At 44.1% G+C, this 12,302-nt stretch overlaps 1 protein-coding gene across 1 annotated transcript; it reads right to left on the bottom strand.

Annotated features, from left to right (window-relative positions):
* Positions 1–887: 887 nt before the first annotated feature.
* LOC146620292 (poly(rC)-binding protein 3) lies at positions 888–11,477 on the bottom strand. The gene is made up of 12 exons (XM_085368893.1): positions 11,399–11,477; positions 11,233–11,256; positions 11,079–11,111; positions 10,855–10,971; positions 10,573–10,704; positions 9,987–10,115; positions 9,261–9,350; positions 5,307–5,348; positions 4,818–4,893; positions 3,887–3,939; positions 1,586–1,755; positions 888–1,248 (listed from the first exon to the last, which is right to left on the bottom strand). The coding sequence occupies exons 1-12, from the start codon at positions 11,474–11,476 to the stop codon at positions 888–890; spliced, it is 1,305 nt and encodes a 434-aa protein (XP_085225019.1). The 5' UTR covers position 11,477.
* Positions 11,478–12,302: the final 825 nt, after the last annotated feature.

Genomic DNA, 12,302 nt, shown 5'->3' with positions numbered 1-12,302 from the left:
CATTCTGGTATTTTTTGGTGGGTGGCGGTGGGGTGGGGGTGGGGGGGTGCCACACCAGGAACACATGAATAAAACATTTATTTAAATAACTGATCAGCACCCCGTTTCGGATGAAACAAGTCGAAGCCTTCCCCCACTCGCCGAGGCTGGAGAATAAACAAGAAACAAGCCGGTGTACGGTACGAGCGAGCGAGAGTTAGTCAGGCCAGTCCCTGCTTTACATGATTACTGTGTAGGGTGAAATCCACTAGAATCCAATGTGGCTTTAAGATAATCCCATCAGAACTGCAACAGTGCAACGCTACTACAGAACACCCAAGCCTGTTAGCACTGATGAGAGCCTATAGTGAAAGAGAGGGAGGGGAATATGACAGAAGAGTGGAACAATCCTTGTTAAAAAAAAAAAAAACACTTAACTTCTACAGTGAAAAACCAAAGGTTTAACAGCCTGCTGCCAACAAAAGCACCACGTCTTTTATTGCTAGTTGACATTTTCTAGGAAAAACTAGTCACACAGACAGAAAACTACGGTAAGTCAATAATTGCATCGGGATAAGTCTTCGTATAAAGCTCTGGAACACAAATCCATTTGAAAAATAGCTTTTTTATGAATACAAGCCTGAGTTACCCACATTAATTGTTATACATGTCCATGAGATAATACTGACTTAATATGCACCTCTACTGCCTCATTTAATTAACGAGAACATGTTTTGATACTGCCAGCCTTTCTGCCTCTGTCTAATGTCATCCTGATTTATGGGGAACAAATGTTACATGGGGAAAACTTACACACTGGTGTAAGCCGATTTTAGGCCTATATACTTGCCATCCTTTTTAATTAGGTCCTATCGGTCGGCTACGATGCCTGGGCTCAAAAGCAGGTGTCAATAAGGAGCAAACTTCTGCCGCTCTGACTTTTTGACGCCGGAGGTTGGCATTTTTGCGGTGTAAGGGCATAAACCCTGCGTTAGGCTGGAAGCGGCTGCTGGGTGGACGGCCAGCACGGGGAGCGTTTTCATGCCAAGCAGGCTGGAAACGGGGACGGCGTAGTGTGGGTTTTGGATGGCTGGTAAGGTGGAGGGAGAGTGGACGTTAATTGTGGTGGGGGCTTGGGTGGTGGCCGCCAGGACGGCCATAGAGGTTGCAGAAGTGGAGGCAGTGGAAGCAGACTGTGAGAAGCTCATGTTCAGGTCAACTGGGGTCGCAGAGGAAGCGGCCTGCATTGTGTATTTAGCCATCTCTAAGCTGCAGGCCGTGACGATTGGAGGGGTAGTTGGAGACGGTGAAGGGTTAAGAGGAGAAAAATGGAGAAAGAAAAACGGGGAGAGGATGGGGGGAGAGACAAAGGATAAGGGAGGTGAGAAAGGAGAAAACAAAAGAATCAAAGAAGGAATGTGTTAAAAAGCAGAGACAATAAGGATTTTAATGCAGTCAAGAGAACAGAGCAGTGAGTTGGAACAAATCCAGCCTCACCCTGAGCACAATATCTCTGTCCCAATATAATAGCTCAGTGTTTGGCTGTCTTATCATCAGGCTGCGAGTGATGCCCTGCTGGACGTGGCTGTCCTGCGTAATGTCTTACCTGGCATTGATGAGGTACTGGGCCACACTGATGCTGGCTGGTGAACCTGTGATCGTGACTTGGCGCATGGCTGAGCCATCAGTGGCGCTGGCAATTTTGATGTGAGCTCCAGAGACCTGGCGAATCTCATTGATCTTGCTACCCTGTCTTCCAATTATGCAGCCAATGAACTGGGAGTTGGAGATCAGAAACATGCGAATAACAAAACAGGAATGCAGAAATTAGATTTTACAAAAGAACCTGGGAGCAACCGCCGTGGCCGTTTTCTGTAGAGGGAAACCACATTTCTCTTCATTATTGTGACAACAGAAAGCATATCTACGGTCCAATATGCCCATCAGATAAAACAGATGATACATAATTTATCACCACTAAAGCACTGGCTTTTATTTTTTACAAACTGATTGGTATTTTGGCAAATATGTTTATTTCTTGTCTGAGTTAAATGAGAAGGCAGGATGATATATTAGAAACAGAAAGAGCATCTATCTTGGCTCTGTCTGCAGTAGAAGTAGTAGTGTTGATGATAAACAAGAAATTATTTTTTAAAAATTATATGATAACATGTTAATATGCATATGGTAAATAATTCAGCAGCAGCCGTTATTATCTGGGAGACAGTGCAAAGAGAATAAGTGGCTGTTGCACCTTATCACTGGGTCCCACCTGCTATGTAATAGAAAAAAGAAGTAGATAGCTTGTCTATCTACTCTGAGTGACTTCATTATACTCTTCTGTAAACGCAACAATAACATTGTGAATTATTTTGGTCACTAAGTAGTGCAGTGAAACTCTGACACCTTAATATTCCTACAGTGTGAAGTCAGCAAAATCCACCTCCAAAGCTCAGTAATTACCTCCGCTGAGGAGGTTATGTTTTTGGTAGCGTTTGTGTCATTCTTTCTGTAAACACATTAGCTCAAAAAAGGTTTGAATGAATTCTGATAAAACTTTGCAGGGGAGCAGAGCGAGGTCATGTTAACAATCCATTAAAATTTGGCTTAGACCTACCAGGGTCTTCAAGGTCAACTTAATGATTTATTGGTCAAAAATTGGAAAAAATGCCTTTTGACTCAAAAATTGTGATTCTTACAAGTATGGTATGTAAAAAAAAAAAAAGATTTTGACCTCTGACCTCTTCTTCAAGGTTAAAAGATTGATCTGAAGGTCAAAGTGATAACTGACCTCTGACCTTTTACATTTTAGATCTGCCTATTGACCCCAAAACGTGTTATTTTAACTGCGCTACTAACTTCTTGCATAAAATACAGTAGAAGTCCATTAAAAGTAAGAAAATGAGATGCCTTGACAGAGGTTTGTGCTCTCAGGGTGGTTCTTGTTAATTATGTTGCTTGTTTGGACAGCGTAGTGCTACGTTTGTTAGCACTCTTGCTTCATGGTAAAAAGGTCCTGAGTTCATATCAGGGCTGGGCCTCTCTGTTTAGAGTTTTTACGTTCTCCCTGCACTTGTGTGGGTTCTCTTGGGGTACTCCTGCTTCCTCCCATAGTCTAAAAACACGTGTGGGTTTTGGTTAATTGGAGATTCTAAATTGGCTGTGAATGGTTGTCTGGTGATGTGTCCATGGTGTACCCTGCCTCTCGTCCTATGACAGGATAAGCTGCGGATCTCTGCAACTCTGAACTGGATACGTAAGAAACTGGATGGTACAGTGACTTCCTGGAGTCTTCATTATTTTCCCTCAATGCTCAAGAAAGACACTTCTTTTGCCCAAGAAATAGACACCCATTAAATATTACAACTTGTTGATTTTACAGTTTGGTTCAGTCATTATTAAACTAACAAGATACAACATTAAAATTCAGAATTGACAGACCAAAGCTGGGTATTTCTCCCCCTTTCCCTGCCTCCATGGTAAGCTTAGCTAACAGGCTGCTGGCTTTGTTTTTATGTTTACACACCTGAGAGTCAGTCTCACTCATCCAAGTCTCAGCAAGAAAAGTGCATTTACCAAAAAGATGTTTCCTACAACATCAAGTTCTGACATGATTCAGTACAGATGAAACCAGGACTGTCTGTGTCTGAAGCAGCACAGTTAACAGTCCTCTAACAGCCGTCCACAGACATCTTTTCAATAAATCTGTTGTGGATTCCTTTTGCAATAATCGATGTCAGCCAAAAGCAAGGACTATTTAATTTCCGCAGCTAAGTAGGTGAAACATTTGTGTCCAAACAATTCCTCATTAAAGCTGTCCTCCTAGAAAGTTTTAATGAAGCCAAATGCATGGAGATTATCAGTTCAGGTTTTAGTGCCGGGAGAACACAAACAATGTAACACTTACATCATTAGGTATTGCCAGCTCTTGTGAACTTGTGGGGGCAGATGCATCCAATCCTGCAAAGTAGGACAAGGAGCGCTACCAACAGTTTGGCACTAATGGCTTCCACTTTCATAGCACGACAAGTTGCCCTACTTTGTCTAGGTTATCACTGTTACACTGCTAAATTAAGAAGCAGAAAATAGCATAGGGCAAAATAATCATTCTAAAAAGACAATACATATATACATAATACATGCATGCTGCTTGACTATGACTACCACACCAATACTCGCTATTTAATCAAAATATTGTAATGTATTGTGCTGAGTTAGTTGTGACGGAATATATGAGTACGTGGGGTGGTTGAGGTCAGGGATGGTCTGGCCAAGACAGTGTTAGATTTGGAGGAGAAATGTTGCAAAAGGTGGAGGATGGGGTCAAAAACTTAGGATTTGTTTTTGTTTGGTTTTTCTTTGGAGAGGGAAACTGGGCAAATGGGGCTGAAATTTGGGTTTGATGGGAGAAATGGTGAGAAATTGTTAAATATTTACTAAACTGTAAATATTTTTGACATTTTTCACATTTCCCTGTCAGAGAAAGCTGCTGTTTTTTTCCTTTTTTAGCTTATATATCATTCTGTCTGCTTCAGTCTGTCGCATATTCTTTTCAGTGATAAATATTTCAGTGACTAACTTTCAAGGTAAAAAAAAAAGAAAGCTGGGTGGCTTAACCTTAAAAACCTACAATTGTGTTGATTATTCTTGTTTTGTTTTTCATCTTATTTTCTTGTGAAAATCGATGAAATGCAGATACATCACCGCAAAGCCACCGTCTACTCTCAAAGAAATCCTTGATCCTCACTGAAGTGACAGCAGTGTTTTGATGGTGTGAGTCGAAGAGGAGTGATGAGAGAGGGATAGATGGACTTCCCTGGGGAGCCGTGGGTACGTACCAGGGAAGGTAGGGTTGCTCTGCCCAAGGGAAGGGAGGGGGATATGCTGCATAGCCAACTGGTGAAGCTTGGTCAACTGCAGGGTAGGAAGGAAGTTAGAGCTAACCAATCAAACTGGATTATTTCAGAGGAGCTGACAACTACAAAACAGAGCCAATCTGAAGTTCACAAACATCACACATGGTGTCAGTATCAAGAGATTCATTTTCCTCAGAAAGCATGCTGACTTCTCATAGCAGTCATCTGAAAATACAGTCACATCTCAAGCTACAAAGCTACAAGTGATCATGAACTCTGCAAATCTTCATTTCCATTTCAATCAGTGCATGCTGCTACCGTGGGTTAGTGTTAGTAAAGTCAACAGATCAGGGTTACTGAAATTTGATCTTCGCACAATAGGGTACACAGAGGGCGTATCGGTGGCTTGGAAGGAGTGGGCAGGAGTAGGTCATTAGGACTGATGTCAGTCACTCAAATGAACATACTTACATCTTGATGTGCAAAAGCATACTGCCCTGGAATTGCAAAGGCCTGGAAGGAAGAACAGATGAGATACGGTTATGTAATCGGGTGGTGCAGACATGTTATAACGTGTTACTTGAAAAATGAATTTGTCACAGACCATCAAGAGGAAAGTCAGTGCAGTGAAAATCCATTCCTTTCCCCTTTTCCATGGCTCTAATGTTTATAGATCTGACGGAATTTCATCTAAATGTCATCTGCCTTCCCCCCCCCTCCTTCTCCGACCATTAGCTGGAAATCCAATAACATAAACAGATGTCTGATAGGTCAAAGCAGACTCTGCCAAATTCAGGACAGCGCCTGGGCAGCTCGTGGAAAACATCAGCCTTAGACACAACATGTAAACATGTGAATTATTCATGTAAAAGCAAGTTATTCCTAAATTTTCGGCTAAATGCATGTAAATATGATCAATGGTTGTATATATTTACTAGGAGTGCAACGATACACAAAATTCACGGTTCGGTTCGGTTCGATACTTTGGTGTCACGGTTCGATATTTTTTCGATACAAAAAAAATGTTCATGCCTTTTTAATTTGTCATTTATTAAAATTATAAATATATATATTTTAACTCAAAAGTACAGTTTTTAAATTTAATGTTGCTGAAACAAAAATAATTTAAAAAATAAATATATCTGATTGAGGAATCACTCATCTTTGGAAAAGAGAGTTTATTACAGAGAAATGGCTCTTTCCAAAATAAAAGCTATACTATACGCTTCTTCTGGGCTATATTCTCAGCAGCATATTGTAGCGGGTCAGGGCTGTTCGGGGTTCTGTTTGTACAGTTATGTTTTGTTTATGTTGCCATAGTGACGGGTGACGCCCTCTTGCTGCGACGGTGTGTCCTTCCGGGGTCAGAGGGCGCCCTGTGTGTTGTTGTTGTGGCTGTGCGGTTGCCGCGCTGAGCAGTTAGCTAGCGGCAGTGTTCTTCTGCAGATGTCAATAAACGGCTGTGCTCCCTGGCTAGCTCACGGGAAGCAAGACCAAACAACACCTCCGTCTCCTCGTTGTCTGAGCTCGCCACATTGGTGTCAGAAGTGGGATGATGGTGGCACCCCATGTTCTGACCCGAGTGACTTTTCCCCCGCCTGTCGTGACCGGCGGTGCGCCAAAAGAAGGCACCTGGATATTTGCAAAGTGAAAGCAAAAAACAAGCGCAAATTCAAACGCGATTTCAATATGTCACATATTGACAGTGGCTCACCGATGCCAATGACATAATTACCCAGCTACATTTCCGAAAGAATGCAAAAGCATTGACATATATTTTTCCTTCCTACAATAGCCCGACGGGCAGGGCAGAGATAGATTTTGGTAGCCCGACTGGAAAAATCGCTAGCCCGATTTTGCAAGCCCTGTGTTACAGGCATGGCCCTTTAAGGATGAAGCCTGATGGGAAATGTATTCGGGATGTGTGTAGCGGGACTGCCTGGTGTGTGTGTGTGTGTGAAGAGAGAGAGCGGAGAAGGGGAAAAAGTAACGGTTAGCTACAGAAGAGACTGAAAGAAAATAAATAAAAGGAATATAATAACTCCCTCGACAGCCAGAGTTGTGTCGGCGATGCTCGCTGTGAGTAAACTGTTTCAGCCCACTGTACGCTGTGTTCGTGCCTTAGAGAAGAAATAAAGTTCGGTGAAGCAGTTTCCTACGCCTCCTTCGATCTTTTTGCTAGCGGAGTTGACCTGTATAGTAAGCTGTTGCCGGCTACGAGTCAGTTACGGAACCTTCAAGTAACTGCCAGAGGTTTCCTTACTACGGTTCGGGGCCGCGGATCTGGCGCGGTAACACCTGTATCTGATTGAGGAGTCACTCATCTTTGGAAAAGAGAGTTTATTACAGAGAAATGGCTCTTTCCAAAATAAAAGCTATACTATACGCTTCTTCTGGGCTATATTCTCAGCAGCATATTGTAGCGGGTCAGGGCTGTTCGGGGTTCTGTTTGTACAGTTATGTTTTGTTTATGTTGCCATAGTGACGGGTGACGCCCTCTCGCTGCGACGGTGTGTCCTTCCGGGGTCAGAGGGCGCCCTGTGTGTTGTTGTTGTGGCTGTGCGGTTGCCGCGCTGAGCAGTTAGCTAGCGGCAGTGTTCTTCTGCAGATGTCAATAAACGGCTGTGCTCCCTGGCTAGCTCACGGGAAGCAAGACCAAACAACACCTCCGTCTCCTCGTTGTCTGAGCTCGCCACATTGGTGTCAGAAGTGGGATGATGGTGGCACCCCATGTTCTGACCCGAGTGACTTTTCCCCCGCCTGTCGTGACCGGCGGTGCGCCAAAAGAAGGCACCTGGACATTTGCAGGACTTTGTGTGGGGCAATGGGGTCGTCGGGGACGACTGACCCCTTAGGCGGGGGCTATGTAGCGGGTCAGGGCTGTTCGGGGTTCTGTTTGTACAGTTATGTTTTGTTTATGTTGCCATAGTGACGGGTGACGCCCTCTCGCTGCGACGGTGTGTCCTTCCGGGGTCAGAGGGCGCCCTGTGTGTTGTTGTTGTGGCTGTGCGGTTGCCGCGCTGAGCAGTTAGCTAGCGGCAGTGTTCTTCTGCAGATGTCAATAAACGGCTGTGCTCCCTGGCTAGCTCACGGGAAGCAAGACCAAACAACACCTCCGTCTCCTCGTTGTCTGAGCTCGCCACATTGGTGTCAGAAGTGGGATGATGGTGGCACCCCATGTTCTGACCCGAGTGACTTTTCCCCCGCCTGTCGTGACCGGCGGTGCGCCAAAAGAAGGCACCTGGACATTTGCAGGACTTTGTGTGGGGCAATGGGGTCGTCGGGGACGACTGACCCCTTAGGCGGGGGCTATGTAGCGGGTCAGGGCTGTTCGGGGTTCTGTTTGTACAGTTATGTTTTGTTTATGTTGCCATAGTGACGGGTGACGCCTTCTCGCTGCGACGGTGTGTCCTTCCGGGGTCAGAGGGCGCTCTGTGTGTTGTTGTTGCTGTGCGGTTGCCACGCTGAGGAGTTAGCTAGCGGCAGTGTTCTTCTGCAGATGTCAATAAACGGCTGTGCTCCCTGGCTAGCTCACGGTAAGCAAGACCAAACGACACCTCCCTCTCCTCCTTGTCTGAGCTCGCCACAATATTAAACATATCAGGTCCCCATAAGGAGAATCATGTGCTAACGGCTGTCTAAATGACTCGGGTAAAGTTTGTAACATGCATGCTTGTTGTTTTTGTCTGCTTCCACTTGTCTTTGCACTAGGATGATGTCGGCGTAAATGTGCAGTCATATTCGTTGTGTTCCCACTAGTGCTCCGTTATCGAGCTACCCCTGCGTGGGGCTAGACGGCTAACACGTTAACGAGCTAACTGCTCGCTAACACACTAGTTCCCACCCATGTAATTGAGCATTGCGTGGCACATCCAACATACTGTTTTACTTTAGTCCATGACGCGCTTACCTTCAGGGTCATATGTCACATGAAAACCAAAATAATTCCAAACGCCACATCTGAATGAGGGTGGGGAAGGTTCAATTTGCCATGTTGCAAGGAGAGCTTAACTTCTGTCTCGCTAGCTTGCCCTGCGCTCGTCCTTCTGATGATGCTGTCTGTGTTGAGCGCTCAGTGGATCTGCGCTCGACAGTGCAGCCTAGGCTGAGTAGTCGAACGCAGATTTACTGAGCGCTCAACACAGACAAGATCGTCAGAAGGAAAGTTGATAAAATAAATTACAAATTTTGTATTGTTCGATACATATGCGTACCGAACCGAAAGCACTGTATCGAACGGTTCAATATCGATACGAGTATCGTTGCACCCCTAATATTTACACTGTTTTGCCCGTTTAGTAATAGAAACACCCCCTGATGATCAGTGAAATTTTGAAATCACACAAAATAATAAGTCCACTCAACTGCTGCGTGTCTTTAAATAAGCTAAATTCAGAGCTAAACAACTCCCCTATGGCTACTTACTTGTGCAGAGTGCTGTGGTGCTAATACTGCATGGGTTCCAGCAGGTACGACCTTGGGACGGTAGGGAATAGTTGCGCCTTTCGGTGGAGACTGGAGACACAGTCGTGCAAACCAAAAAGGGAGAAAATTTATACACTGGCGCAGCTGAGAAAAAGAACTCTCACTGGCATTGATGCGTTTTATATCCTCCTTTATAGCACTGCCTGAATCTTTTTATATCCCATTCATCTGCAGAGAAAGTAACATAAAAGATCGGACCAAAGAAAACTGCGATACAACTGGGAGCACAGCTAAAAATGGGGAATTGGCAAGTTTTTGATCAAAATAGAAAGAGGTCAAGTGGATACTAAACCCAAAATCCAAACTCAAAGCTCCTCAGAATACATTAAGAGCATGTGCTGCGATGGGCAGTGTGAGAAAAGTTTAAAACGGGGTCTAAAAACGTGAAGAGGCTTTGACAGTACAGTGGTAATTTAAATGCTGACATTTTAACGATATGGGAAAAGTACTGCATCAATATCCAGTTTTATATGTTTGTTATATAATACACGTCTGGGTATATCAGACAGACAAGGTTAAGAACTATCAATATAAATTATCTGGGCTTTAGCTTTGAAGACATCCTGAATTTACTACCTTCCTCTGCTCTCTAAATAAATGTGACATACTTGACTTCTAAATAGAGCCGCTGAACGTGAAGATCATCTGCTGGCTGACAGCGCTTACCTCCAGCATCACAGAGCAGATGTGTCTTACACACTGAGTGATGGCCTGTGGAGTGCCGGAGATTGTGACAGCCCTCTCTGTGGAGTCCGGCAGCATGTCTCCTGCCACCTGAACCTGAGCGCCTGTGGTCTTAACATCACCAGACAACAGAAAATACAAAGGCTATTTATTGCTGAAAAGAGCACGCCATCACCCAGATTGAAATGCCGTTTCGAGCACCCCACAAATTATCCTGAACACATTTTGACATGCAGGGAGCAGCTGCAAGCCAAATAGCAATGTGCGCTCCAATATTTGAAGAGGCGCACACAAATATTGTCCATTCGGAATGAGTATTCAGGCCCTGCTCATCCTCGCAGGCATAATCAATGGGATTTTCACCCACCCCCCTCCCCGCCACCCCTCCAGAAAACATACACATAGCTTCATGTAGTTTAAGGCAGAGAAAAACAAGAAGATTTTGACTTGAGTGTTTGATACTCAGGGTGTCAGAGTGCCAGGGAGACTGTTTTCTGTGCTTGTTTGGGTGCAAAAAAAAACAACTTCCTGCTGCAACATGAAAAAAAAGAAAGAAAACGACTCATACCTCTCGGATTTCTTTGATCTTTGAGCCTCCTTTGCCAATCAGTGAGCCACACTGGCTCCCCGGGAAAACCAGGCGAAGTGTCACAGGTGGCTTGCTTGTCACATTGCTGTTTGTCATTGCTGCGGTAATATCCTGAGGGAGATTTCCAAAATATGTTGTTTTTCAGTGTCGACTGTACGGAACATCAGCGTTATTTGACAAGTCTTTTTGTGTGTGTGCGCGTGTTGTGATGCAAGACTGGAGAAAAGGTGCAGCCAGTGTCTTTCATGCTTTTGGGCATACCTCTTCAAACTTTTGCGCAATCATGGAAAAGGCTCTAAAGATGCCCTCTGTAGGTCCTGTGATGGTGACTATCCTCTCAGGGGACGAGCCCTCTGATATGTTGATGCGAGCGCCACTCTGGAAGCAAAGCCCCGCGGTTATTCCAGCTGTGATTTGATTCGATCTGCCTGACAACGTGAAATTATACGCCCTTTCTCATTACAGATGTCAAAGCAAACACTCACCTCCTCCCTCATTTTCTTGACTGTTTCTCCTTTCTGAAATCAGGCAGGAAAAGAAGTCGGTTAGATTGGATTTATAAGAGGAATATAACAAGACAAACAGAAATAAAACAGCCAAAAAATCTATAAATGGTGATGGATTATAAAATAAATCTACCTTCCCAATTATGCTGCCAACTTCCTGCGGATGAAAAGATAACAGCGGGACTTCTCTCAACAGTTTTTCAGCAGGATGTAAACATTTTAAAAGCTATTACGACACCGTTAGGCTATTACAACAAAAATGCACTGAATGATTTGAATTATTTACAAATGTCCATTACCTTTCCGTGCATCAGCAGCCTCAGCGTCAGTGTAACGTTCAAACTCCCATCTGAAGCCATTTCTTCCTTGTCAGACATTCTCGTTTTCCCAGATGTAAAGTAAAACACTCTGCAAGGATCGAGAAATAGTCAGGTAGTCAGGAAATAACATGTAAACTGAATGCATGCAGGCTGAAGTGAACATTACCGCTGTAACATTTGACTATTTATGCACAGGGTCTCATTCAGGCCTCCATCGGGTACTGCTGCTTTTTATCTTTTTATTCTGAATTTCCAGCAAACCTGTGATTTTTGGGTTATCCTCACTACTCGTGCTAACTACCCTGTTCTTCTGTTTACAGCTAAATTCCCAGAGCGGCCTGAAATATGCATCATTTCTTTTCCTCAACAAGATTCAGCTGGAAAGACCTTTCTGGCAAAATAAATGTTAAAAGCTTTCATGAAGTGCGTGTAAGCTGCATTACCACTGTGGAATCCATCTGTGGCACAGATGAAGTAGACCTCCATCTGAAATTGTTATGGATTATTACCTTAACGAGGATAAACGTTGAGTAAGTGGAAAATTCTCCAAAGATGGAACACTCACTTTTATGTTGCTTTACGGAGCCACGTACCCTTTTGGGGGATTTTTAACTTAAATGATGCTCTCTGAAGAGTCATGGACCATTGTTGCTTGTCTTCTGATCATGTAGTTGTGAGCGGGGGAAGATAAGCCTATCGCTGCGTGCAATCTTCACATGGGACTGTGTCTTTAGTTCCGGCTAAATACAAGTTGTGTGACTCTCTTGGAGAAGATAAGATATAAAGGAAGCTACTTGTGCTGGGGAGGCCTGAGGATCAATTGATGTGTGTGTCTGTTTGTGTGAGAAAGAGACAGAGAGAGAGACGTGTCTCTTAATATCAC

Source organism: Diplotaxodon limnothrissa, linkage group LG13 (genome assembly GCF_057381915.1).
Source record: "Diplotaxodon limnothrissa isolate DT_005_m linkage group LG13, D_limnothrissa_male_GT1.1, whole genome shotgun sequence".
In the NCBI taxonomy this organism is placed as follows: Eukaryota; Metazoa; Chordata; class Actinopteri; order Cichliformes; family Cichlidae; genus Diplotaxodon; species Diplotaxodon limnothrissa.
The sequence above is the reverse complement of the archived record's forward strand: the minus strand, read 5'-3'. Positions and strand labels throughout refer to the sequence as shown.